This window comes from Sarcophilus harrisii, chromosome 3, assembly GCF_902635505.1.
Source record: "Sarcophilus harrisii chromosome 3, mSarHar1.11, whole genome shotgun sequence".
Lineage (NCBI taxonomy): Eukaryota > Metazoa > Chordata > Mammalia > Dasyuromorphia > Dasyuridae > Sarcophilus > Sarcophilus harrisii.
Genome location: NC_045428.1, coordinates 597,800,698 through 597,828,210, shown reverse-complemented (window position 1 = coordinate 597,828,210; position 27,513 = coordinate 597,800,698). Strand labels below are relative to the sequence as shown.

General features: G+C 37.0%; 2 protein-coding genes across 7 annotated transcripts in view; both read left to right on the top strand.

Annotated features, from left to right (window-relative positions):
• Nucleotides 1-23,471, top strand: part of LOC111719943 (zinc finger protein 2 homolog) — a 76,774-nt gene extending 53,303 nt beyond the window's left edge. For 5 of the 6 annotated variants that reach the window (XM_031963321.1, XM_031963319.1, XM_031963320.1 and 2 more), the window contains one exon: nucleotides 4-2,655. In XM_031963321.1, the coding sequence (XP_031819181.1) occupies nucleotides 4-1,937 (1,934 nt within the window). In that variant the 3' untranslated portion in view covers nucleotides 1,938-2,655. Of the gene's footprint in view, nucleotides 1-3; nucleotides 2,656-20,203; nucleotides 20,289-21,138; nucleotides 21,562-23,304 lie in introns of those variants that run through there. The other variant, XR_004233423.1, reaches the window with a different exon arrangement.
• Nucleotides 23,472-26,427: 2,956 nt separating this feature from the next.
• The window catches only part of LOC100919242 (zinc finger protein 91), a 54,473-nt gene continuing 53,387 nt past the window's right edge, over nucleotides 26,428-27,513 (top strand). Inside the window, exon 1 of the mRNA XM_031961710.1 lies at nucleotides 26,428-27,242. The gene's annotated coding sequence lies outside the window, so the exon portion shown is untranslated. The remainder of the gene's footprint in view (nucleotides 27,243-27,513) is intronic.

The window sequence follows — 27,513 nt, the reverse complement described above, 5'->3', positions numbered from 1 at the left end:
CAGGTGCAAAGACAAGGTTTGAAGTGACTAAGAGTACTACAAACCTGAGGATTTCTGTGGAAGAGTCTCACCAGCAAAGATTCATGAGTGATGGTCCCTGTGACTTCAATTTGAGAGAAAACTATAATTCATATATCAAGATAGAGAAAAATCACAATAATCACTCTGCATATGGTAAAGATGGAAAGAGTTTTAGACAACACTCAGTCCTAATTCAGTTTAAGAAAATGACCTCAGGAAATGATTGTTTTCAATCTGGTGAAAATAAGGAATGCTTTACTGGAAAGGTTCGGTTTATTCAGTCTTATGAGAAACCTCCTGAAGTGCAAACATATCAACGTAATCAAGGGGAAATGGCCAGCAGTTTAAGTTCAGATCTCAACAGACAACAGACATGTCACCCTGAAAAAGTGCTTTATTTTTGTAATGTTTGTGGGAAGGCCTTTAGCCAGAATCGAAAGCTCACTGACCATCATAGAATTCACACTACAGGAAAACCTTATGAATGTAATCATTGTGGAAAAGCATTCAGGCAGAATGTCAAACTAGCTCAACATCAGAAAATCCACACTGGAGAGAACCCTCATCAATGTCATGCCAGTGGAAAGACTTTCAGAAAGAGAATCAATCTTGGTGAACATCAGAAAAATCATAGTGGAGAGAAGCATTATGATTACAATCAATGTGGAATGGCTTTCCAACATAGTTTGAATCTTGGTATACATCAGAAAAACCACACTAATGATAAATCTTCTGAAGGTCGTAAATGTCACAAAGCTTTTGGTGAACACTCTTCCCTCATTGCACATCAGAGAATCCACACTGGAGAGAAACCTTATGAATGTAATCAGTGTGGAAAAACTTTCCGACAGAACTCCAGTCTTGTTGTACACCAGAGAATTCACACTGGAGAGAAACCTCATGAGTGTCATGAATGTGGTAAATCTTTTGCTGTAAAATCTTCCCTTATTGCACATCAGAGAATCCACACTGGAGAGAAACCTTATCAATGTAATCAGTGTGGAAAGGCTTTTACACAGATCTCTATGCTTGTTGTACATCAGAGAATCCACACTGGAGAGAAACCTTATGAATGTAATCAGTGTGGAAAAACTTTCCGACAGAACTCCGGTCTTCTTGTACACCAGAGAATTCACACTGGAGAGAAACCTTATGAATGTGATCAATGTGGGAAGGCTTTTACAGAGAACTCCAAACTTGCTGTACATCAGAGAATTCACACTGGAGAGAAACCTTATGACTGTAATCAGTGTGGAAAGGCTTTCCGGTGCAGCTCCAGGCTTGTGGTACATCAGAAAAGTCACACTGGAGAGAAACCTCATGAGTGTCATGAATGTGGTAAAGCTTTTGGTGAAAACTTTTCCCTTATTGCACATCAGAGAATCCACACTGGAGAGAAACCTTATGAATGTAGTCAATGTGGAAAGGCTTTCACACAGAATTCCCTTCTTTCTAAACATAAGAGAATACATACTAGAGAGAAACTTTATGAATGTCATCAGTGTGGAAAAGCTTTCAGACACAGCTCAAGTCTTCCTCTTCATCAGAGAATCCACACTGGAGAGAAACCTTATGAGTGTAATCAATGTAGAAAGACTTTCACACAGAAATCGAGTCTCGTTGTACATCAAAGAATTCATACAGGAGAGAAACCTTATGAATGTAGTCGGTGTGGAAAGGCTTTTACAGAGAACTCCAAACTTGCTGTACATCAGAGAATCCATACTGGTGAGAAACCTTATGAATGTAATCAGTGTGGAAAGGCTTTCACAAATAGATCGAGTCTTGCTATACATCAGAGAATCCACACTGGAGAGAAGCCTTATGAATGTCATCAGTGTGGAAAAGCTTTTACTCAGAACTCCCATCTGTTCAAACATCAGAGAATGCACACTAGTGTGATGGGTGAAATCTAAATTAACTGAGGAAACAAAAGACTGAACATCTGAGCAATGTTGATTTATTAAGTAATACATGCCAATTGCTTAACAAATCAAGACCAAGCATCCTTTCCAAGTTGGGAGAGAAAGGAGCAAGTTTTATGAATTGGAAGGGTCTGGAAGAGCAAGCAAGTGAATTTTTCTGGATGTGAAACGGGATGTCATATAAGCCCTTTTCTTTGCAAGCAGGTGGACTTTATTTAAGAAAAGGAATATTAGAACTCAAAATAGTTTTATGAGGAGTCAGTTTGGTTCACATAATTCTCAAAAATTTCACTGGAGAGAAACTATATGAATGTTATCAATGTGAAAGGGTCATTATTGAAATTAAAATCCTGCCATTCATCGGGGATGCCACACTGGAGAGGAAATTTATGATGTTAACCAATGGGGAAAGACTTTCCCATATAGGATCCATCTTGCTTATTCTTTGAGAATCTACTCTGGAGAGAAACTTTATGAATCTATAATCAATTTTGAAAAGCTTTCACATGGAATTTTAGTCTTGTTGTACCTCAGAGAAGCCACACAGAAAAAATTTATAATTATAATCAATGTGTAAAGGCTTTTCCATTATAGAACCCATCTTGCTTACTTTGTGAGAATTCACATTGGAGAGAAATTTTATGAATGTGATCAATGTGGAAAATCAGACACAACTCTAGTGTTCCTCTTCATTAAAGAACCCACACTGGGGGGAAAAAAACAACAACAGCAACTTATGAATATGGTAAACCCTTCAATAAGATTCATCCATTATTTTCCACCAGAGAATTCTATTAGATAGACATTTTACTGCTATAATAAATGAGGAAAGACATTTAAATGGGGTACAGAGCTTTTTTAATGTTAGAAATTTTATTTTGAACAGGTGCTCTATATGAATTTGGTGAGAGAAGGCCTTCAACTAGAGACCATCTCTTACTTTGCATCACAGGATTCATAATAGAGAGAAATTTTTCAATTGAAAGTTGATTTTCTCTGGAAAAAGATCACCAGAAAGCAGAATATTCATACAGGAAAGGAGACTTATAAAAAGCAATGTCTTTTATCAATGTCAGCGCCTTTACATGGAGATCATATCTGATTATACAAGAAATCCTGTTGTATCTAAAACTTTTAGATCTAAACAATGAGGAAAGGTCTCTTCCTGCAGTTTAGATTTTGTTATACACCTCAAATTTTATACTGTTCATAAAGTTGTATAAATATAATTTCTCTCTTTGAAATTCTAATGGTTGTCATTACTTCTCAGTAATAATTCTATAGCATTTTTCTGTCATAATTTCTTTCAATTCCCTAATTGATTTATATTTATTTTGTTTCCTATTCTTTGGTGGCACTAAATGTCCTGGTATAAATGTTTTTTTTTCTCTTTTGGTTATTTATTTCTATGGGATTTCTTTAGTTAGGTTTCACAGCTGATAGTGTGCAATGCTAGGAACCACAATATCTGAGTTCAAATGAAGTGTCTTAACACTGATTAGTTACGTTACCCTGGGTAAGTTATTTAATCCATTCCTGCTTGTTTTTTTCTATTTGTAGAATGAAAATAATACTAGTAGCTATATTCTGTGGTTGATATTCAGAATAAATAATAATGCAGTATTTGTAAAGAGCTTTGCATGTATTGAATCACAATGGAAAAGTTAGCTTTTGTTATTTATTTCATGGGCTATATCTCATAATAGAGTTAGGGTAAAATGTGTGGACAGTTTGGTCACTTTTCATTCAAATTCATATTCAGAATAGGGTAGAGCAGGGTTTCTTTTTTTCATTTTTTTTAAACTTTTTATTTACAAAGCATATGCATGGGTAATTTTTCCAACATTCACCCTTGCATAACCTTTTGTTGCAAATTTTCCCCTTTCCCCTCCCAACCGCTCCCCTAGCTGGCAGGTAGTCCAATACATGTGAAATATGTTGAATACATGTTAGATTCAATATGTGTATACATATTTATACAATTATCTGATTGTGCAAGAAAAATCAGATCAAGAAGGAAGAAAAAGAAAAATAGAAAAAAATGCAAGCAAATAACAACAGAGAGAGATTGAAAATGCTCTGTTGTGTTCCACACTCAGTTACCATGGTTCTCTCTCTGGGTGTAGATGGCTTTCTTCATCACTGCACAAATGGAACTGGTTTGAATCATCTCAATATTGAAGAGAGCCACGTCCATCAGAATTGATCATTGTATAGTCCTCTTGTTACCATGTACAATGATCTCCTGGTTCTGCTCATTTCTCTCAACATCAGTTCCTGATCACTACAAAATGCTGTAAAATTGGAAAGCAATCTGGAAGAAAGTAAATATAGACTAGTATTCACACTATGCCTAGAATAGCTTGAAATTATATGTAACTTTAAAAGGTTTCTTTAAACATATTGGAATAATCATGAAGAAAACATTTCAGTTTTGGATAGGTAAGGAATTCAGCCAAAAAGGGACAGAGGATCCCCGGAAATAAATTTGGTAATTTTCATCACAAAAATCCCCAACAATGGAGCAGCTAGGTGGTACAGTGGAGAGAGCACCAGCCCTGAAGTCAGGAGGACCTGAGCTCAAATCTGGCTTCATACACTTAACACTTCCTAGCTCCCCAATTCATGGGCATCTACTCATTTTCCAGTTCTTTGCCACTACAAAAAGAAGTGCTAAAAATATTTTTGCACAAGTGGATCCTTTTCATTCTTTTATGCTCTTGTGCCCCAGGCTCTGGTAAATCAAACAGTATGTACAGTTTTATATCCCTTTGCACATAAGTCCAAATTGTTCTCCAGAATGATTGGATCAGTTCACAACTCCAAAGGGGCATTAGTGTTCCAGTTTTCTTTTTTCTTTAATTTATTTTTTTATTATAGCTTTTTATTTACAAGATATATAATTTTTCAGCATTGAATGTTCCAGTTTTCTAATATTTACCATTATCTTTTGTTGTCATCTTATCCAATCTGATAGGTGTGAGATAGAACCTCAGAGTTGTTTTAATTTGCATTTCTCTAATCAATAGTGATTTAGGGCATTTTTATATGACTATAAATGGCTTTAATTTCTGCATCTAAAAATTGTTCATATCCTGGCTTCTTTGCCTTCTTGAATATCATATTCCAAATCCTCTGATCATTTAATGTAGAAGCTGATAAATCTCATGGTAAGCGATCAGAGGGCTTGGAATATGATATTCCGGATGACAAAGAAGTTTCTGTTTTGATCTTTCCTGTCACCATTATATCTTTCCCTGGTTGCTCTTATGATGCCGGGCTGGAGACCTGAGACCTCACAGTTTGCCTGCTGTGCCACTAACCTCCACTGGGGTTCAGATTCTCCCACTGGCTTTCTGGGGTGTGGCCTACTGCTGACATACCCAGGCATTGCTTACATTGCACTGTGCTTTCCTTTCACAAGAATGATACAGCCTTTTCCTCACAACCTTCTAGTTGTCATGTTAAAAAAATTGTTTCACTCATCTTTCCATTGGTTCTACCATTCCAGAATTTGTTTTAAGGCACCATCTTAAAGTTTGGAGGTAGATTTGTGAGAGTTCTGGTGAGTTCCTGCCATATCCCACAATCTAGGTTCTGCTCAGAACTAGACAAATCTAATAAAAAATAGAAGATAAGAAAAAGAATAGGATTTTGTAAAAGAGAGTTCAGATGTCTGGAGGCAATTGAATAGGAATAGAAAGGATTATACCTTTTTCTCTTTGGTACATGACACAGAAATTGGCCATGTATTAGCACAATAAAATACAAAAAACAGAAATATTAAATGTCTCTTTTTTTCAGGTTATAATGCATTAAAAATTACATTCACCAAAAGGCTGTAGAAATATAAATTAGAAATTAATTGGAAACTAAATAATTTCATCCTAAAGAAGAAATTATAGAAACAATTTTATTAAAGAGAATGACAAAGAACAATGAGACAACATATCAAAATGTATGGGATGTTGCTCAAACAGTTCTTAGGGGAAAATTCATATTTCTAAATGTTTACATTAATAAAATAGAAAAAAAAGTAGATCAATGAATTAAGCATGTAACTAAAAGAGAAAAGTTTTAAATCCCCAATTAAACACCAATTGGAAATCCTAAAAATTAAAGGATGAACAAAATTAAAAATTAAGAAAACTGTAGTAAAAGTAGGAGCTGGTTTTATTTTTTAAATTAATAAAATAGGTAAGCCATTGGCTAATTTAGTTTTTAAAAAGAAAACCAAATTTTCAGTATCAAAAAATTTAAAATATTAATTCACCTTCAGTGAAGATAAAATCAAAGCAATTGCTAAGTAATAAATAACTAAATTTAATTCAATAATTTAAGTAAAATGGAAGAATATTCCCTAAATGACTGAATTAACAGAAGAAGAAATCTAATAGTTAAATAGCCCTGTTTTATATGAAGAAATTGAACAAGTCATCAATGAGCTCCATAAGAATCCATTGCCAGTTATGTAATAGTCTGGTAATTTTTAATGGAGACCCAAGTGTAAAATTTGGAGCCATAGCTAATAAAATTTGCCACTCTGGGATGGTCTCACAGCACACATTAATTTGTGTATTTGTATAAAAGGTATATATCTTGTCAGGTCTTGTCCCAGATAATTGTACTGCTTGCTCAATGGCCTTTAATAAAATTCTAGCCACAAGCACTGGGTAAGGAGTAAGGCTTTGTTCTCGTTGTGCCGGGAGGTTCACCCACTCTATCACACTGTCTCCTTGATGAAGGACTGCTGTGGGTGCCTCTTGTGTGGCAAAAACTGAAATTTCCAAGGGTTTTTGAGTGACTCTTTCAACCACATTGGATAAAGCCAGTTCAACGTTTCTGAAAGCCTCTTGAGCTTCTTTTGTAAGCTGATATGGTGAATTTAAAGCAATGTCTTCCCTTAAAATATCATATAACGGTTGCAATTGATAGGTAGTCAAGCCTAACACTGGTCACATCCATTGGATATGTCCTATCAATTTCTGAAAATCATTTAAGGTATTTAGCTTCTCTGTTCTTAAGGACAGTTTTTATGCTGTGAGCATCTTAGGATGTACTTAATATCTTAAATATTGAAAAGGAGCATGTCTTTGAATTTTTTCTGGAGCTATGTACAATTTGTAATTCCTTAGTCTTTCTATGGTCTTTTGTAGACATGCTTCTAACATTTGTTCCTCAGGTGCACATCCCAATATATCACCCATATAATGTAATAACATCACTTTTGGAAATACTTTTCTTATTGGAGTAAGAGCAGCAGCAACATAGATTTGACACATAGTAAGGCTGTTTTTCATTCCCTGTGGCAAAACTGTCCATATCTTTTATAAGGCTCAGCTAAGTTAATGTTGGGCACTGAAAAGGCACATGTTTTTGTATCTCCTTATCCAGAGGGATAGAATAGAAACAATCCTTAATGTCTATAACCCAAAGAGGCCATTCTCTAGGCAATTGAGTAGGAGATGGAAGTCCAGGCTGAAGAGTTTCCATAGTTTCCATCTGTTCATTTACCTTTCTTAAATCAGTCAACATCCTCCATTTTCCAGCTTTCTTTTTTACAACAAATACTGGGGAATTAGAGAAGGGTATAACTTTCCTTGGTCAAGTTGCTCCTGTACTATATCTAATAAGGCCTGAATTTTATTGCTACCTAAGGGCCACTGTTCTATCCACACTGGTGTATCAGTTTTTCATTGGATAGGAACAGGTGAAAGTGTTGGCAGGCCTTCAACAGTAGCCCTGCCTAAAAAACCGAAGTACTCATGTTTAACCCTAATTGTTGTAAAACATCTCTTCCCCACAGATTGATGTCGATATTTTCAACTATAAAAGGAGTAAAAACTCCTGTTTTGCCTTCAAAAGTCCATCTCATAGGGGTAGCACTAACTTCAGCTGCTATTGCTATGCCAGACATGTGGGTGTCTGCTTTAATTTTTGGCCAGTGACTGGGCCAGTTGGCACCTCTAATGACTGTACGATCTGCACCTGTGTCTACCAAGCCTTCTAATAGTAGGCCATTTATGTAGATAGTGAGCATAGGTCGGTCAGCTGTCACAACTGCTGCCCAGTATATTCCTGGATTTTCTGGCGTGGAGTCAGAATCTGGGTGACTATCAGCAGGTTGCTTATTAGGAGTCTGTATCAGTAAACCTGATGCTTTCTCCTGGGTGATAAGTCACACATTGTCTACCTGTATACTGGGATATTATCTACACATTCCCCAGTTTCCCACATCAGTGTGTGGATGGACACTGTTTTGTACATACTCTCAGACGGTGAAATGGTCAAGCCTACTGTGCCTGGAGGCAAGGGATCCATAGGCTGGAGAGGAACAGATTTTACCTCTCCAGGGGGTATCTCAGTTGTCTCAGCTGCATACAACTCTATTCTCCCTAATTGTAATCCCTTTCTTCCATCAGGTTGCTTCCTGGCTGATTGATTGTGTAATCCCTTTCTCCCATCATATGGCTTCCTGGCTGATTGGTCATATTGGGGTATTGGCCGTCTAGGCACTCTCTGGGTGCACCATTGGCTGCCATCATGCCCCAAGTGTTTTTTGCCTGGGGCCCTGGGGCTGGGCCCCTCATCCCGTTTCCCTGAATTAGTCTACATTCTGAGGCCCAATGGAAGGCTTTGTTGCATTTTGGACATGGGGTATTGGGTCTTGTTCTCCCATCAGGTTTTCTCATTCTGTCTCTATGCCAACATTGAGCTTTACCACATTGAAAGCATTGATGAGTCTCTCTGGAAGTCCCTTGCCAAAAGGGACCCTGTCTTCCCATGTTCGGATCTTGGGAAGTCTGCATCATAGCTTGGCTATAAAAAGCATTTGTGCCCACTGTGGCACAGCATTTTATGAGCTCCTCTAAAGGAGCAGCCTTGTGCAGTCCTGGTATAATTCTTCTGCAAACCTCATTAGCATTTTCCTTAGCAAGTTGCCTTATCAAAATGTCTGTTACTGCATTTTCATCATTAGTTCTTGTGATAGCTGTCTGCAAACTTTCCACAAAGTCAGCAAAGGTTTCATTTGGTCCTTGTGTTATTTTTGTGAAGGCCTCACTCTTGTCTTTATTGTGGAGAAAAGCACACGCTTTGATAGCAGCAGCAGCAATTTGCTCATATGCTGCTATGGAATAATTAATCTGTACTGCGACATCTACATAAGAACCTACACCTGTTAGTAGGTCATAGGTGATTGCAGCATGAACTGCACTTTGACTATTTTGTTGGGCTTGTATCCTACAGAGCTCAGTATATTCAGAAAGCCACAAGTTTTGTCCAGGTTCTAAGCATACCTTTGCTATAGATTTCCAGTTATTAGGGGTCAAGATTTCAAAAGACAAATTCTATAATAGCATCTTAACATAAGCTGATGTAGCCTCATAAAGAGTGCAAGCCTTTTTCAGGTTTTTGAGGATTTCTATATGAAAAGGAGTGTATTTTCTACTTTCTTGACTTGAAGAATTAAACTGTTGAATTAAGGAAAAATGTGATGTTGAAGTTCTGTTACATCTCTCCCTTCTGCTTTGGCCTTAATTAGTTCCTTTTGCAATCTAGTCATAGGAGTGGCTGGATGCTGGGGGGTTGGTGTCAGAAAACGATAGTAAAATACTAATTGTTCATGGATAGGCTGAGCCAATATAATAAAAATATCATATAATTAAGTTTATTTAGTGTCATACCAAACTACAAAAAAACTTTTTTTATAAATCTAGAAAAAAATAATAAAATGTATCTGGAAGAAAAAATCAAGCATATCAAAGGAATCGATGAAAAAATATTGTGAAGGAAAGTGCCTTAACTATATCAGAAATCAAACTATTACAAAGTGGCAATTATCAAAACAGTCTGATTCTGGCTAAGAAATGAATAATGAATCACATTTAGTACACAGTATACAGTATTAAAGGACCATAGTTATCTAGTGTTTGATAAACCCCAAAATCCAAACTTTGAAGTCATGAACTGCTAGGAACACTGAAAAGTAGTTTGTCCAAAACTGAGTAAAGACCAACATATCACTCTGTATGTCAACATAAGGTCAAAATGGGCACATGATTGAAACATAAAGGATGATACTATAGGCGAAATTAGGGCGCATGGAATAGTTTATCAGTCAGATGTAGGGATAAGGGAAGATTTTATTACTAACCTAGAGATAGAGAGCATTACTGGTTGTAAAATAGATCATTTTAATTCATCAAATTAAAGATCTTTTTCACAAACAAAAGCAATGCAGCCAAGATTAGAAGGAAAGTAGAAACGGGGGGAGGGGGGGGAATTTTAAGGCAAGTTTCTCTGATCAAGGCTTAATTTTTCTATGATAGAATACTATTGTGGTACATGAAATGAACATTCTACCTAGTAACTACAATACTGTATGATGTTCTGTTATGAATTGGCTATTCTTAGCCAAAACAGTTTTGAAGAACTCATAATGAAAAATGGTATCTACCTCCATAAAAAGAACTGATGCTATATGAATGCAGATATAGAATACTTAAAAAAAAAAAACTTTCTCTATTTTTCTCTACATTTTCTTCCATTGTCTATATTTTCCTTGACAACATAACTGCTATGAAAATGTTTTGCATGACTGCACATGGGGTAGGGATAGGGAAGGAAGCAAATAATTTGGAAATCAGAATTTTAAAAAATGAATGTTAATATATTTTAACATATTTAACATGTGTTAGATTATTTGCCATCTAGGGGAGTGGGTTGGGGGGGAAGGAGGGGATAATTTGGAATAGAAGGCTTTGCAAGGGTCAGTGTTAAAAAATTATCCATGCATATGTTTTATAAATAAAAAGCTTTAATAAAAAATGAATGTTAAAATATTTAAAGCTAAAAAATGGATACTATAGAATAAGGTAAAAAAAATATGAATAGAAAATTTTTAGAGGAAGAAATATAAACTATAAACAGTAATATAAAATTTGTTCCACATCGGTTGGTTGCTTGTCCTTTGTTCTCGAAAAAGATCAAAATGATCACAGATGACATTACCATGTTGAGAGTCAAGGTACAGTGTGTCTTCCTATAATCAGACCAATAGAATTTCAGAAGGCTCTATCATAGTTGGGTTCAAATAGTTCATATAAACATTTTGGCTAGAAATATTTCTAAGCTTGTGCATCTCATGTTTCTTTTGAGTTACTACAATTTTGCTTTGCTCACATAGCACAGCACTTTCTTTGAAGTGGGCATATTGTGCTGGGCAATCTTGTGCCTGATCTCCTGTGTCTCAGAATCAATTCCAAAGTTCTTCAGAGAGACCTTAAGAGTGTCCTTGTGTCACTTCTGACCTCTTCTTTTCATCACTGAAGATGTCCAACATCAGTGAAAACATCATGCTAAAAATCATGGAAGCAAGCACATGCCCTGCTTCACTCCTTTGGTGACTAGGAAAGAAAGGTTGAGAACATTATTCATTATTCAAAATCCATCATCAAATTGGCTTGCAATACTGATGAACTTCTCTAGGCATGATCTTCCATGTGTGTAATTACTAGTACAAATCACCATTAGTTAGATAAATTCTTAAGATTGTTAAAATGGTGGTAAGACAATGAGAATCAAATGGGTGGGGAGAGTTTTTATTTTTCTTGCTTTGATATTTAGTACAAGAGTTTTGTATTTTTATTTCCCTTTTCTGGAAGAGCAAATTTGAAGACAAGAAAATGTTTGTAAATTTAAAAATAAAATTTAAATTAAGAGAAAATACCCAAATTTCTTATAATTAGATAAATTCAATTCAATTAACTCTAATATCTTCCTTGCATCCATATAGTTATCAAAGATGATAAGAAAATAACCAATATTGGAAATATTTTAGAAAAATAGACATTTACTATAACTTAATGTTAATAAAACTGTGAAGCTGAAAATATCACTAAAATATCTATATTCTTTGAGACAGTGACTCCACCAGTGGGCATTTTCCCTTGAAGAAAGATGAAAAGGAGGCAAGGGGTGGCAGAGTGGGTAGAGCACCAGCCCTGAAGTCAGGAAGATCTAAATTTTAATCTGACCTCAGGCACTTCCTAGCTGTGTGACTCTGGGCAAGTCACTTAACCCCAATTGCCTCAGGGGGAAAAAAAGAAAGATGAAAAGGACTGAAGTGTACAAAAATAGAATAGTTCCTTTTGTTTAGACAAAGCACTGGAAACTAAGGTGTGTTTCTGTATTCTTGATGGCTTAATAAATTTTGGTATATGAATGGGGTAGAAAAAATATGTGCTTTGAAATACAGGCAATTTCAGTGAATCCTGGAAAGGGCTGTATGAACTAATACAATGGGCAGTGAGTAGAATCAAGAGACTAACTGATAACAAGAGTCTCTTTATAAAGGCTAATAAGTTTGACAGATGTCACAACTCTGATTATTGTAATTATGAATCACTATTGTCAAGGATTTATCAAGATCCACACTACGTGTTTCCTAAATGAGAAGTGTTGGATATAAGATATAGAATAAAGTACATTTCGGGACAAGGACAATGCAGGAATTTATTTTGGTTGATTGTTACCTGACAATTTCTTTTTCAATTTTGAGTAGGAAAGGTGATAGTAAAGGGAATTTTAAAAAAGAAATAAAATTGCCCTTCTTCTGAAATAAAGGGAAATTGATAGATTTTTAAATAAAAAAAAATTTAATTTGCATTTGTTGCAATAGATCAGAAGGAAGTCTGGATGGAATGAGGAGTTTTGAAAAGTGCCATATAATCAGAATTCATCCCCATCTATGCCTGTATAGAATTATAGATGTAGAGAGCATAATGGGCTTCCTCACTTGGGTGGGATCTAAATAAGATTAAGGAGAAAGTTAATTCAACAATCTTCCATTCTTAGAGCATTTATTATTAGTCATTTCCTAACATGTGCCTACTAGCTTTGTTTCCAGTTATTTGCAACAAGAATAGCAACTATTATTTCATTTTGTATCTATGAGTCTTTTCTTTCTTTAACCCCTTTAATTGATACTATTTGTGGTTACCACTGGGTCAAAGGAGATCCAGTTGAATGAGTCACAGGGCAAAGTTGTAAACTATTACAGAATGACATCCGTTCATTTTAGTGCTATGTGAATCTTTGTTTCAAGGATGTTTCTTATATATAATGTTGCCTGGTTTAGCTTCCTAATGCATTGTTAAACTCCATTTAGTTATGACAATTTACAATATTTTCTCCATCATATCTTCTTATCTTCTTTGTTCCTGACTCAATCTTTAGAAAGAAAAATATATATAGGGAAAGGGATCAACATTAATCATCTACAATTAAAATGGAATGATCTTCCCTCCTTACCACATTTTGTCATAAATCCATTCCAGTACGAGGTGACTGATTTTATTTTAAGTCTCCTATCTTTCTAATCTTCCCTTATTAAAGCATTTTCTCTTGAGGCCATTGGATAATACAGTGGATAGAATACTGGGTCTGGAATCAAAACGAGTTCAAATACAGACTCAGACACTTACTAACTAGGTGACACTGGGCAAATCACAGTACCTGTTTGCCTCAAAATGAGAATAATAGCAGCACCTACTTCCAGAATTGTTTTGAGGATTAAATTAAATAATATTTGTAAATCACTCAAGAGGTACTATATAAATGTTATATTTTATAATCACCATCTTGATTATTTCCTTACCAATGCTGCTATCCTTAAACTATTTTCCTTTCACCTTCTATATACTTATTTCCCTGTTGTACTTAATGTATTTCCATGGTAAAACACTCTCCTTTGCCAAAATCAACTAAGAGTGAGGTTCATGATCTGTTGCTTCTCAAACTAATTGTTTGTATGCTAGAATGTGAGCTCCCTAATGGCAGAGCCTTTATTTTTTTTTATTTATTATTTTTTTTTTTGCCTTTCCTTGTATCCTTAGAGCTAACACATAGTCACTCAAAGTTTATTGATTTGTTGGGCTCAAGGCCCATACCAGAACTCACCCTCTCCCTAATTCCCTGGATTCTAGCCTCTTGCTTAGTAAAAATGCTGGTTATCATTTCAGCTCTCTTTCTGTCTAATTTTTTTGCAGCATATCTCTATAATCAGTAACTTTTGTCTGATTCAAGCCCAGATGGGATCTGTCCAGATCAAAAATGGAAGAGCACAGAGGTTCTAGGTTCCTGGATGGTTTGTACTAAGGGCTGTCTGGGATTTTCTACCTAACCTTAAGAAAAATGAAGACAAAGTTTGGATCATAGAGATCAGGATAAAAACTTTAGCTTGATGACTTACACAAGCCTCCGATTAAGATAATTACTTCCTCTAAAACTATATTATAAAGCAGCAGTCACCAAAACCATTTGGTATTGGCTAAGAAATAGATTAGTTGATCAGTGGAACAGGTTAGGTTCACAAGACAGAATAGTCAACTATAGCAATTTAGTGTTTGACAAACCCAAAGATCCTCACTTTGGGGATAAGAATTCATTATTTGACAAAAACTGCTGGGATAACTGGAAATTAGTATGGCAGAAATTAGGCATGGACCCACACTTAACACCGTATACCAAGATAAGATCAAAATGGGTCCATGATTTAGACATAAAGAACGAGATTATAAACAAATTGGAGGAACATAGGATAGTTTATCTCTCAGACTTGTGGAAGAGGAAGAAATTTGTGACTAAAGACGAACTAGAGACCATTATTGATCACAAAATAGAAAATTTTGATTACATCAAATTAAAAAGCTTCTGTACAAACAAAACTAATGTAAACAAGATTAGAAGGGAAGCAACAAACTGGGAAAACATCTTCACAGTTAAAGGTTCTGATAAAGGCCTCATTTCCAAAATATATAGAGAGCTGACTCTAATTTATAAGAAACCAAGCCATTCTCCAATTGATAAATGGTCAAAGGATACGAACAGACATTTTCAGATGATGAAATTGAAATCATTACCACTCATATAAAAGAGTGTTCCAAATCATTATTAATCAGAGAAATGCAAATTAAGACAACTCTGAGATACCACTACACACCTGTCAGATTGGCTAAGATGACAGGAAAAAATAATGATGAGTGTTGGAGGGGATGTGGGAAAACTGGGACACTGATACATTGTTGGTGGAGCTGTGAACGAATCCAATCATTCTGGAGAGCAATCTGGAATTATGCCAAAAAAGTTATCAAACTGTGCATACCCTTTGATCCAGCAGTGTTTCTACTGGGCTTATACCCCAAAGAGATACTAAAGAAGGGAAAGGGACCAGTATGTGCCAAAATGTTTGTGGCAGCCCTGTTTGTAGTGGCTAGAAGCTGGAAACTGAGTGGATGCCCATCAATTGGAGAATGGTTGGGTAAATTGTGGTATATGAATGTTATGGAATATTATTGTTCTGTAAGAAACGACCAGCAAGATGAAAACAGAGAAGCTTGGAGAGAATTACATGAACTGATGCTAAGTGAAATGAGCAGAATCAAGAGATCATTATATACGTCAACAACGATACTGTATGAAGAGGTAATCTGATGGAAGTGGATTTCTTTGACAGAGAGACCTAATTCAGTTTCAATTGATCAATGATGGACAGAAGCAGCTACACCCAAAGAAAAAAACACTGGCAAATGAATGTAAACTGTTTGCATTTTTGTTTTTCTTCCCGGGTTATTTCTACCTTCTGAATCCAATTCTCCCTGTGCAACAAGAAAACTGGATCTGCACACATACATTGTATCTAGGATATACTCAACATATATAGGACTGCTTGCATCTAGGGCAGGGGGTGGAGGGTGGGAGGGAAAAATCGGAACAGAAGTGAGTGCAAGGGATAATGTTGTAAAAAAATTACCCTGGCATGGATTCTGTCAATAAAAAGTTACTATAATAAAAAAAAAATAAGATAACTACTTCCAATTAAGTTAGCTGCCCACAAAGTAGTCAGAGAGATCAATACTAAGGATACTCTCAAAGTCTTTAAGAACTTAGGATTGATTGTATGACATGGGAGATACTGGCACAGGACTACCTAGCATGTCGTGCCGTGTCCTCATCAGGGAAAGCTCTGTGCTCTATGAGCAAAGCAGAAGTGAATTAGCTCAAAAGAAACATGAAATGTGCCAAGTTAGAAAATCACTCCCAAAAAATGTTCATATGGATCATGTGTGTCTGACCTGTGGCAGAGCATTCCAACTTTTATTGCTCTGATCAGCAGCAGTCGGACAGACTGTAAATCAGCTCTAACATAGTGATATCTTTTTGACTCTGTTTGAGAACAAAGTACAACAACCAACCAATATCTCGGTTAATCCGCCAAAATCCCAGCTTCATTTCTCAAAAACTCCCTGGCATCCTTGGGAGAAAAAAGAGGAAAGGCCAGTTTGGTGCATTAAAGAATTTTCATTCACTTCATTCCATTTCATAGGGCTAAAGCTCAAACCATAATCAACTCTTGAAATATGTGTTACAGTACATCTCATTAGATTTAATCAAATCTGTTAAAAAAAAAAAAAACTGGGCCCTGGCTGGGATAACATGTTCTTGTTGAATAATGTTCCTCAGAGTGGGGATTGAGAAATAGCAGGGTCATGCTATGACTATCTGAGAGGTTGCCAGACAAAAGACTCAGCGCTATTAAGTCCCAAAAGTTGATTAGTCATATGATCTCCAGATTTTAGTACTGACTCTCAACTATTCCACACCACTAAAAGGGATACTTTCATCTTCATTCCTCTACACACACATTTTTAGCAGCTTTTTATGTTTTCTCCCATTAGCATGTAAACATATGAATGGCAGAGACTGTATTCCTTTCTGCTTTTATTTGTATTCCAAGTGATAAGCCCTATCCCCAGCATATAATAAGTCTTTAATAAATGCAATAAAGACATATGGACAGATCTTTTTAAATGAGAAAGGGATTAGGAAAGAAACTGGAAATTAATATGCAATATATTGTCAGCCTAAAATAAAAAGAAATACCAAAAGAGCAATAAAAAGGATCTTTAACTGAAGCAAGGGAATTGCAATTAAGGATGCCAGGCAGCACTAAAGTAGTGGAGTGCCTGGAAGAGGTAGAAAGAACAGGCTTAAATGCACTTCAACTAGAAGCTCTCATGGAGAGCTGTTACATAGGTTCTTTTGCAAAATATCCAAAAGTTCATAGAGAAGGGAGTGGTGGCATTTGTTCAGAACAGGTATAGAAGTAGGGAGTTTTCAGAGAAACCACAATTCAGGCTCCAACTGGTTTGAACCTGCTCTGACCTAGGGTTCCTTTTTGTCAAGATGAATTCCATCATTGACCAAGGGAGGCATTGAAAAGTTCTGCTGAACCATGTAGCATTGGTCATCTTGGTCCTAATGGCAGAGAATAATCTGAGGCAACAATTAAAGTGAAGGGAGCAACCAGGACTTTGGCACTTGAATGACCATGGGTGAGTAATCTGAAAGACCTGGCCCAAGGTATACTTGTCATGAGAGACTCACTATGGAGATTGCAATAGATATATCAAGAGCCCAAGGGAAAATAATACATGGTAAAAGCCATGAGTGAAATTACAAAAATTTGAAGGGACCTCATCAAGGGTAGAGATTCTTACCTATAGTTTTCAGTTTATCCAAAAAAGGTATTACATCCATTGAAAAGATGACCAGTTCATGAAACAGTGGCAATAATTGATGGCATTTTGATTCTTAATCAATTTTAATAAAAATGACTTTCATTTGTATATACCTCTCAGATACCCAGGTTTCAATTTAGATAGCAAAGCTATGTAGAAGAGAAACTTAAGCAGATTCTATTACAAAGGTTGCCAGTTGTTGATCACTTTTATACTTCATTTCTATGATTGTGAAGTGCTAAGGCTTGAAAAAGTCTCCGAGATAGTCAAGAGAAATGTTTGTTCTCCATTTTGTGTCAGATCTGCAATTAGGAACAGGGATCTGGATCCCTCCTGAAAATTTGGAAGCCTTTTCTTCTGGAATGGAGCATTTTGCTTTGCATTGTGAAAGAAAGATCCAATAGTTTGCAGAGACAAATGTTAGCCCTATTCCAGGACAATGCTCTATTCTCACCCCACCTATACCTCATCTTTCTTTTGAAATACCCTGGTTCCCTGCCTCAGTTTCCCTGAATTATTATGCTCTTCCTTGCCCCATTGGAACTGAGAGAATTGGGGCCTCGAAGCTCTGGCCATTCTCACATTTCAAAAAGTCATAACTCCAGATGGTTTATCTCAAATACCTGGATGGTCCTCACTATCTTTTTGGCCCAGACTTCCTGCCTCCTGCTCGACCACCTTTCTGATCCCCAACCTGTCAGAATTTAAAAAGTTATGGTCCTTCCTGGAATTTCCACTCGGTTCTCTGCCCCCTCCTTGTCTTTGTTTTCCTGATAGTTGGAGCCCTATAAAAGTCTCTGGAATTCCTTTCTGGATGCTGGATGCTTTGAGACAAGAGTCAGCCAGCTGGGGGCTGGACATGGGTCCTGTTCAGCCGCTAGTCCAGATTCTCCACTATTAAAATATCAAAAACCTAATATCTGTCTTGCCTTAGTGTTATGGGCCAGAACTTGAAACAAGATGCTAAGTCACTATAATTGATAGAGACAATGCTTATATACTTGGTTCACCCCTTTGGAGTTCACACATTTGAGAGAGTTCACACATTAGTTCACCCATTAGAATTCATACCTTTAAGAGAGCGTATATAAGGAGGAGCCTCAACTAGGATTCACTTCAGGAGATTCAGACCAGGATTCAGTGGGGGAGATTAACAAATCCAGGAGATTCACAAGTCAGAAGGACAAGCCCACTAGAGGAGGAGCCCACTCTCCGAGGCAAGACAGATCCATTCGATATTCTACCATTGTGTTGGCTGGAGGCTTTGGATTCAGAGGGATCTGGAGGCTGAAGTTGGCAGAGCTAAAGGACTAGCAAAAAGAACTCTCAGAACCAAGGAGAAAGATAGGCCTTTAAGAAAGTTTACCAGGCCCCAAGAAGGAGATTCAGAAGCCGGAGATGATAAAGGATCTGAATTTTAACTCCTGGCTGCATTTGAGGTGATTATTACACAGAACTGAAAGTAAGACTGCTCCCAGAAGACCCCCAAGAAACTTGCTCCCAAAGAACATTATATATTTTAGAGAAGAGAACATTACACCTTAGTTTCTCCAGCATTACATTTCAAAATAAAGGACCAGCTTCCTCATTAACTTCACAAGTTTTCTAAGTTCTGACCCTCCCCTCCTTCCTATAAGGGGCAAGAATAAAATTGTTTAAACCAAATTTTTCCTTTGCAACTACCATTGTGATCTGATGTCTTCTTTCTATGAAGTGATTTCTCTGCCCTTTTTTTCTATTCAAGTCATGTCATTCCTTATTTCCTTTGAAAGATATGCTTTTATTTTCCCTTAAATATAATTCAATCTAAAGTTCCCTAAATCCAAAACTGATGTGATTAATGTCTGTCTGGATTTAGATCATGGAAAGGTTTGCTTCTTTGTAGAATAAGATAAAATATCCTCAAGTCCAAAAAGCTGAATCATGAGTAAAGGAAGAACAGACATTTCTAGAACATACAAGGAATCTGAAATGAAGCCTTTTGCAAGGACAGAGCCCTCAGCTCCCCAGGCTTTCAATAGTCTGAACTGAAAATAAGGAGATCATACAGACCTTTTGTATTGCTTACTAATGGGAGTCATTGACTGAAACAAAGACAGCTATATTACCATTTACTGTCTGTCAAGTTTGTTCCATAAAATTCATGCTTTAATAGCCCTGTGACTAAGGCAATATTTAAAATATATACTATTTTATAAGGAGGTTGAGACACAGAGGAAGCAAAAAGGTAAAAACAGGAATAAATGTCTGCTTCCTGAATCCAAGCTTAATCTTCTATCTAATGTTGTATAAATCTTTCCTAAGAAAAGAAGAAAAGGATAAAATCTTGTTCTAAGTCTACTACTCCAGATCTCATAAGCTGAATACTAATGTAGGCTCAGCATTTTGGAAGCTGTGAATCTTTAGGAATCAGACAAAAGTGTGAGTTTGGAGGGCTTTAGGGTTGTTGCTGATTAGAAGTGTTAATTGGACCTCAGGGCCTTGATTCAAATCAAGGTAAATTCACACCTTTTGTTGGAGTAAATGAAGGGGTGGGGCCACTTTCCATAAAGGGGCCAGGTAATTCAAATCAGACAGATTTTCCTTGGAAGACTGAAAGTTAACAGATCACCACTAGAGAAGGAAAGAAATTATAGAAAAAGTGTCTTTCAGGGCAGTTTTTTTTTTTTTTTTAAGGAACTAAAAATTGCATGTTGGAGCCATAGAGAGAAGGGAAAGTGAAAGAGTGTCGAGAGGGAAGAAAATGGTGTTCACCTTTGAAGTAAGGTAAGGGGGTGCCTAAGGATGGGAGAAATGGATAGATTTTGCAGAAAGCAAGGGGAGTATACCCCAAGAAATAGGACATTCGCTATCTAAGGAGGTTTTTTACACTAATTCCCCCACTTTTAAAATAATTGCAAAGTGTCAGCAGCCACCTATTCCTGTCCTGGGTGTGATGTATCCCAAACTGTGGACATTTCCTCAACGTGGAGAAGGTAAAAATGCTAGGAATGGCAGGCAAAAAACCCCTTATACTCATAGAGATAAGCTGGGTATCTTGGCAGAGGCAGTGAGTGGAGAATTGAAAGGTTATCAATGAAGTCATAAAAGTATGGGATCTCAGTCGTCTTTAGCAAAATTTCAGATTCCCTTTTTTTCATGGCAACATAGTATGTTTAACATTGAAGTAGCATAGTCTATTTAACATATTCTTAAAAATAAGGAACTTATGAAGCACTGAATTATGGATGATGATACCTAGAGATAGTCTATTAAATGTTTAATAACTGAACCATAAATTTAACAGATATATGTATATACATATGCATGTTTGCCATACACACATGTACATGCATACGTATACATACACGTACATGTATATATGTACATACACTACGTCACACTTGTGTAGATATATAACATGTGTGGCTATATACATATGTATTATATACCTATATGTATGTGAAATATGCACACACATGGATCGCAAAAATGGGTTATCTATAATAGACTTTTGCTATAGCTTACATGTACTTCATGAAGATGGTTTTAAGTCACTAAGCCCAACAACAAAAATCGCATGTCATGGTTTTCTAGCCAAGGCTCTCATCCTATCCTTTCTCTCCCTACAGCAACATCGTGTTTAAACTGCTCCAGGAAATGGAGAAGGAAGTTATTTGTAGCACTTGTAGTCACTATTACAGCAATCCAGTCACCATCACTTGCGGACACTCTTTTTGCCAAGAATGTTTCACTGAAAACTGGAATTGTGAAGCCGGAACTATTTTTTGCCCTGAATGCAACACTGTCATCATTGTCCAACATATCCCTGTATTCAATTTTCGCCTTAATAGTATTGTTGACTTAATCAAGGAGCTCAAACGCTGGTTTTTACAGAATTTCGAAGAACAACAGCCTCAATGTCCCATTCACCAGAAGTTTCTCAAGCTTTTCTGTGAGGATGATCAGACTGCTATCTGTGTGATCTGTTCTGAAGCCCAGGAGCACCAGGCTCACACAATCCATCCCATAGAAAAGGATACCCCAAATAAACCGTGAGTTATAACCTGGGCCAAAGAAGTATGTAAACCATATGACCCAATCATCATCACAAACTACTTTTGTAGATACGGTTTTCTCTAGAATCATCCTGTCCCTGAGATTTTAGCCAATCCTCTTGCACACCCAAACTGATCTAGATCTAACTGATGTAGAAGAAATATCAATAGTTCTAGAGTCTGAAAACTTGGGTCTTCAGGACTTAATGGCCTATTTAATTGTATGGTTATCTTTAACCACTAAGTAGAAAGCTAGATAGGTACAAATTGATATAAATGAAAGAGCTCAAATGAATCAGGAATCCCCAAAGTGCCTGACTTGTAGCACCACCTGCCCTACCTCATGCCATTTATCCCCTCTCTAGAAGGATGATAGTATGAAGATGTAATAAGACATGGCCAAATTTTATATTCAGACTCTGTAAAGAGATTTAAGGCAATCCTGAGACTTTATTTCCCTTGGTAATTTTCTAGTAAATTCAAAGATCCCATCTATTTCTTTTTTTTAAACATATTTTATCTAGACCTTAACTTTGATATCTGGATTCTGCATGCCTCAGAAACACTCTCTAATACTCGTACCTTAGCATTCAAAGAGCTTATGAGGAAGATTTTGATTTCCCAAATATCACCTTTTAAAAGGCTCTTTTTTTATATGAATATTTTTACATTTTTTTCCAGTTGTGTGTAAAAACACTATTTAACATTCTTTTTAAAAATTTTGAGTTCCAAATTCTCTCTGCCCTTTCTCCTCCTTTACAAAGCAAGCAATTTGATACAGGTTATATACATGTGCAATCATGGAAAAACAGACCAAAAAATAAAACCCCAAGAAAAATAAAGTTTAAAAAGTATGCTTTAATTTCATCAGCTTTCTCTGGAGATGAAAAGCATTTTTCATTATAAGTCCATCAGAAATTGTCTTGGATGACTGCATTACTGAGAATAGTAAAGGCAGTCATAATTAATAGCTGTACAATGCTTCTGTCTCTGTGTACAATGTTCTCCTGGTCCTGCTCAGTTCACATTGCATCAGTTCATTTAAGTCTTTCCAACTTTTTCTACAAGTTCTAATAGCACAATAGTACTCCATTAAAATCATATCATAACTTGCCTAGTCATTCCTCAGTTGATGAGCAATCCCACAATTTCTAAATCTTTGCTATTACAAAAAGAGCTGCTATAAATGTTTTTGTAATGTAAGTCATTTCCTTTTTTTAAAAAAAACTTTATCTTTAGAATAGTGGTATTATTGTGTTAAAAAATGTGCAGTCTGATAACTCTTTGGGCATAATTCCAAACTGCTCTCCAAAGTGGTTAGATATATCATTTTCTTTAGAGCTCTAAGATGCAACATCCAATTGTCTCTTAAAATGTCATATTTTTTTTTTTTTAAACTACAGGACCTCCAGCATCCATTTACTGATTCACAGTTTGAAAAAGTGAAGAAGTATCTTAAATCATATTACAAAAACAAATTATTAAAAGTCAATTAAAATTTGTCAAAATGACAATATGTTTTCTGAGGGAGGCCCCCAAATTGGATAAGATTGATGAAACTAATCTCTTTTATAGGAAAAAGGCTTGTTTTTTTTGGGGGGGGGAGGGGTTATCTTATCACAAGAGAAACTGGCATAAAGAAGCTTATCTAAAGAAACCAAGACTTCTTTCTGAGAGCTCTTTCATGATAAAATTCTCAACCACAGCAGAATCACCACTTTTTGTATTTTTTATTTTCAGGGTTAAACAGGGAGAAAATAATGATCAGCTGCTACTGGATGAAGATAGAAATTGGTGCTTACAAGATGGAGATCTTGTCTCCAACACTCCAACCTAAAGGAGATCATCTCTAAATTTCTTGAATTCTCTGATTTTCACAATAAATCAAACTGCATTCAGAAATTTAATTTTTCTTTCAATCACTATATACTTAATGTATGATATAGCAAGGTCCTGAAGACTAATGGTGGAATTTTTAGTCTAGTTATTGCTGTTATGACTCCTCTTAAACCCATTTGCAGTTTTTCTTAGCAAAGATATTGGAGTGGTTTGTTACTTCCTTCTTCAGTAGACTTTTTTTGGGGGGGCATGGGGAGTAGGGATGAAAAGGCAATGATCTAGTTTAGGCAGGCAGAGATTAAAGGTAATTGTCTGAAGGTGAATTTAAATTTGTATCTTCCTATCACAAATTCCAATACTCTAGCCAGTGAGTCACTAGTTGCCTCTAATTAGAAAAGCCTAAAAACATCCTAACTGAGCCAAACAAGAAATCTATATTCTAACAAACAATATACAAAACAAGTGTTAGAAGAACATGTGTGATGGAAATGTTAAATTAATTGAAAAATGTTCAGTGGTAATTCTTGAACATCAATCAGAAAAGACTAAACAAAGGAAGGATACTGCAAATCTAAGGATGTCTCAAAATTCAATGAGCACAAAATATCTAGGCAGAAACATTTAGGATTAAGTTCCATGTTATTTTATCATGACTGTTTTTAATGCAAATTTTTAAGTTTGTTGGTTCGAATTGCTTCACTAAGTAAAAAAAATTTTAAATCACAAGATCAAGGAATCACAAAACTATATGTAGCATGGAATTGGCCTGTATAACCATTTGGTCCAGCTCCTACCCAAAAGTATCTTTACCACAATATACCTAACAAATGGTAAACTACCTTCTTATTAAAAATTTGGAATGATAAGAAACCTGTTTTATCTCAAAATAAGCTATAACAATTCTATATTTAAATCATTAGCATCTCCCCCCCACCAAGAAATTAAGCCCAAATTTGCCTCATTGCAATCCTATTCACTAAAACTCCTAATTATTAGATTTTAAAAGTTATGGTGTGTTTAGAATTATTTCTTAGGAGTACTATTAACAAAGATAAGTGTCACTGAACCAGGAAGTTTTTAGATCACTCTCAAGTAATTGTATTTTAAAATTCCAGTTAAATGGCAGATACCGTACTAGATTTGTTCAGTTATTTTAGTCAAGTCCAACTTTTTACAACTATTCAGAGTTTTCTTAGCAAGGATCCTAGAGTGGTTTGTCATTTCCTTCTCCACCTCATTTTATAGATGAGGAAACTGAGGTAAATAAAATAAATGATTTGCCTAGTCTATTATTAGGCTGATTTGAACTCAAGATGGTGAGTTTGTCTTATTCCAAACCCAACATTTTATCCACTGTACCATCTAGCTGTCCTACTGTAGTAGACACTGAAGATATAATTAGCAAATCAGACATTCTCATCCAATGGATTAACCATTTACATAAAAAGGAATTATTAACTGGAAAGTGGGGAACTGGAACTGAACCATGAAAATGTAAAATCCTTAGAAGCAAAAAATGTAATTAGGGGCACAAACTGACTTGTATAATTGTCCCTGGAACTTATCTTGAGATGCATTCCCCCTTATAGAAACACTGCCTTTGTCCTACTCGCACCAATTCTGCCCAACTACATATAATTGAGGAATAAGGACAAGCTACCAAAAACATGTTATTATCTGAATATAGAATAATAGGAGAGAGGACCCCGTCTTGCCCTGAAAATATAGCAGACTCCAATTCTGCCCAACAGTGCAGAAACAGAACAAGTGGAGGAAATGGGGCATTGGTCCAGCACATTAAGCCTTCCTTCTTAGGAGGGGGATGGGGATGAGGCTTCCATTTGCAAATGTCATTTTCCTTATTCTAAAATTAACTACACTTTTGTTTCTGTCTTCTGACTATCTACAGTTAGAGACCCATTCCAGTCCAGCTAACAACACTTACTAGCTGTGTGATTCTGTACAAGTCACTCAATTTGATTACCTCCGTTTACTCAACTGTAAAATGGAGATAATAACAGTACTAATTGTAAAATATTTAGCACAGGGCCTGGCATGTAACAAACATTATTTAAAGTATTAATTATTTGTATTATATTGACATACAATTTAAATTAATAATTAATATTATTAACAGACACCAACCTTTTGTGAAGATCTAACGAGATAACACATGCAAAGAGTTTTGCATATCTTAAAGTGGCACTAAAGTAAACTGTCATCTCCTTATATGAAATCCTGAGTGGGTGACAGAGGTTTTTCTTTTTCTTTTTTCCCTACAACAGTCCCTTTGATTTAATTTGTGGTCTGAGTAGGCAGCACATTTATTCCTTTCTTCTTTAGTAACATTTTTTTTGTAAATTTGGGAACGGTTGGAATCTTTACACAGTGCTAACTCATTAGAGTTGATAGAGACAATAATTATCTAATTTAGCCTGGTTCAGTATGATTGATTTATCTTACAAGGAGATGTTATGGGCCAGGAGTTGAAACAAGATACTAAGTACAACTGATAGAAACAATGTTTGTGTTCACAGCTTTAGAGAACGCATATAAGCAAGAAGTATTTAAGTACTCATTGGAGTTCACACACAAAAGTTAACTTTGTAACTTTGTGAATTCACACCTCCCTTAATCCCAGCCTCCAGAAAGCGGAGGCAACCTTTTACACTGAGCATAAATAGAGCTTCAGTGAGCCCCTGGGGTGAGTTTACTTCGGAACATTCCTAGGGGTCGGAGAGGAGCATTCTGGGACAGACACAGAGCACTCTGGGAGATTGAGACCCAGAAGCCCTCTCTCGGAGGCAAGACCTTGGTGCTGGCTGGAGGCTGAAGGAAGCAGAGGCAGAAGCAAAGGACAAAGCTGCAAGAGCTCTTAGGACCAAGGAGAGAGAGAGGCCTCTAAGAAAGCTAACCGGGCTATACTGGAGACAATAAAAGATCAGAACTTTTAGCACCTGGCTGCGTTTGGGGGCCTCCAGAAAACCTCCCCAGAAACCAGCTTTCTCCCAGAGAGAACTATTATCTTAAAGAAGAAAAAACACCACAGGGGACTTGTTGGCATTGATTTTTTGGATGTCTCCGGGCTGTCTTGGGACGATTCGTTTATTTGAGAATTGGACAGCTCCCTCTCCTGGGGGGCTTGTCTTTTAACCATCGCTTTCTGCACAACAGCCACCATAAGTGTGTGTTTCAGTCCCATTTCTCAGAAGAATGAATTGAAGCCATGGTGCATTTCAGGGACTAAATTTTGCGTGGAGAGCAAGTCGTTTAAATTGCTAAGGCACGGGAAAGAAAAGATGCTTGGACAGTTTCCATGGAGACAAAGGAAAAAGAATTCTGATTGGCCGAGCTAAGTGAGGCCTCTAATTGGCCGAGAAGCTTAGCTTCCGATTGGCAGACGGAAGTGCATCCTCCGAGGGGTGAAAGAGCAACACGTCTGCTGATTGGCTTTCTCTCTGATTGACAGTTGTGACATGACCGCTCCTTCTCTGCCCTCTGGTCTGGTCCGGTGCTAGAAAGTTTGAATGTAATACTTGTGCGGATTCCGGCCAGAGTCTCGGGACCCAGTCAGGAACTCCCCCGGACCCTGTGGGAAATGGCAGCAGAAGGTGGAAGGAAGTTAAAGCGGCAGCGTGAAAGGGCTAGGTGCGCATGCGCACTTCCTCGCCTCCGCGAGCGCGTTTGTGCGCATGGCCTAAGTCTTCAGAACCGGAAGAGGTGCCTGAGGCAGCGAGTTGCTGCGCGTATCCGTTGTGTCTCTCACCGTCCGCCTGGTGCGGTCCAGGAGGTCGGAGGTTATCTCTGGGCAGACGGTCCCTTTGGATATCACCTGCTGGGTAGACTGGGAGGGGCAGGGAGGAGCGGGTGTGACTGGGAGATGGGGGAGGGGCGGGAGAAGGGCGGGTTTGCTGGGCGGGGTTGGGGGAGGGGGCATGACAGTCCCCCAGGGGAGCGTGGGCTCCTAGAACCGGTGGCTGAAGTGGGCGGGGCAGGTTAAGCTGGGGGGCGGGCTTCAGTCTCGCGGGGAGGGGGAGAGCAGATTCCGGGGTACAAAGGATAAGGGCGTGGGAGGCGGGGAGGAGTCTTGACCCCCAAGTTCTTCCCAGG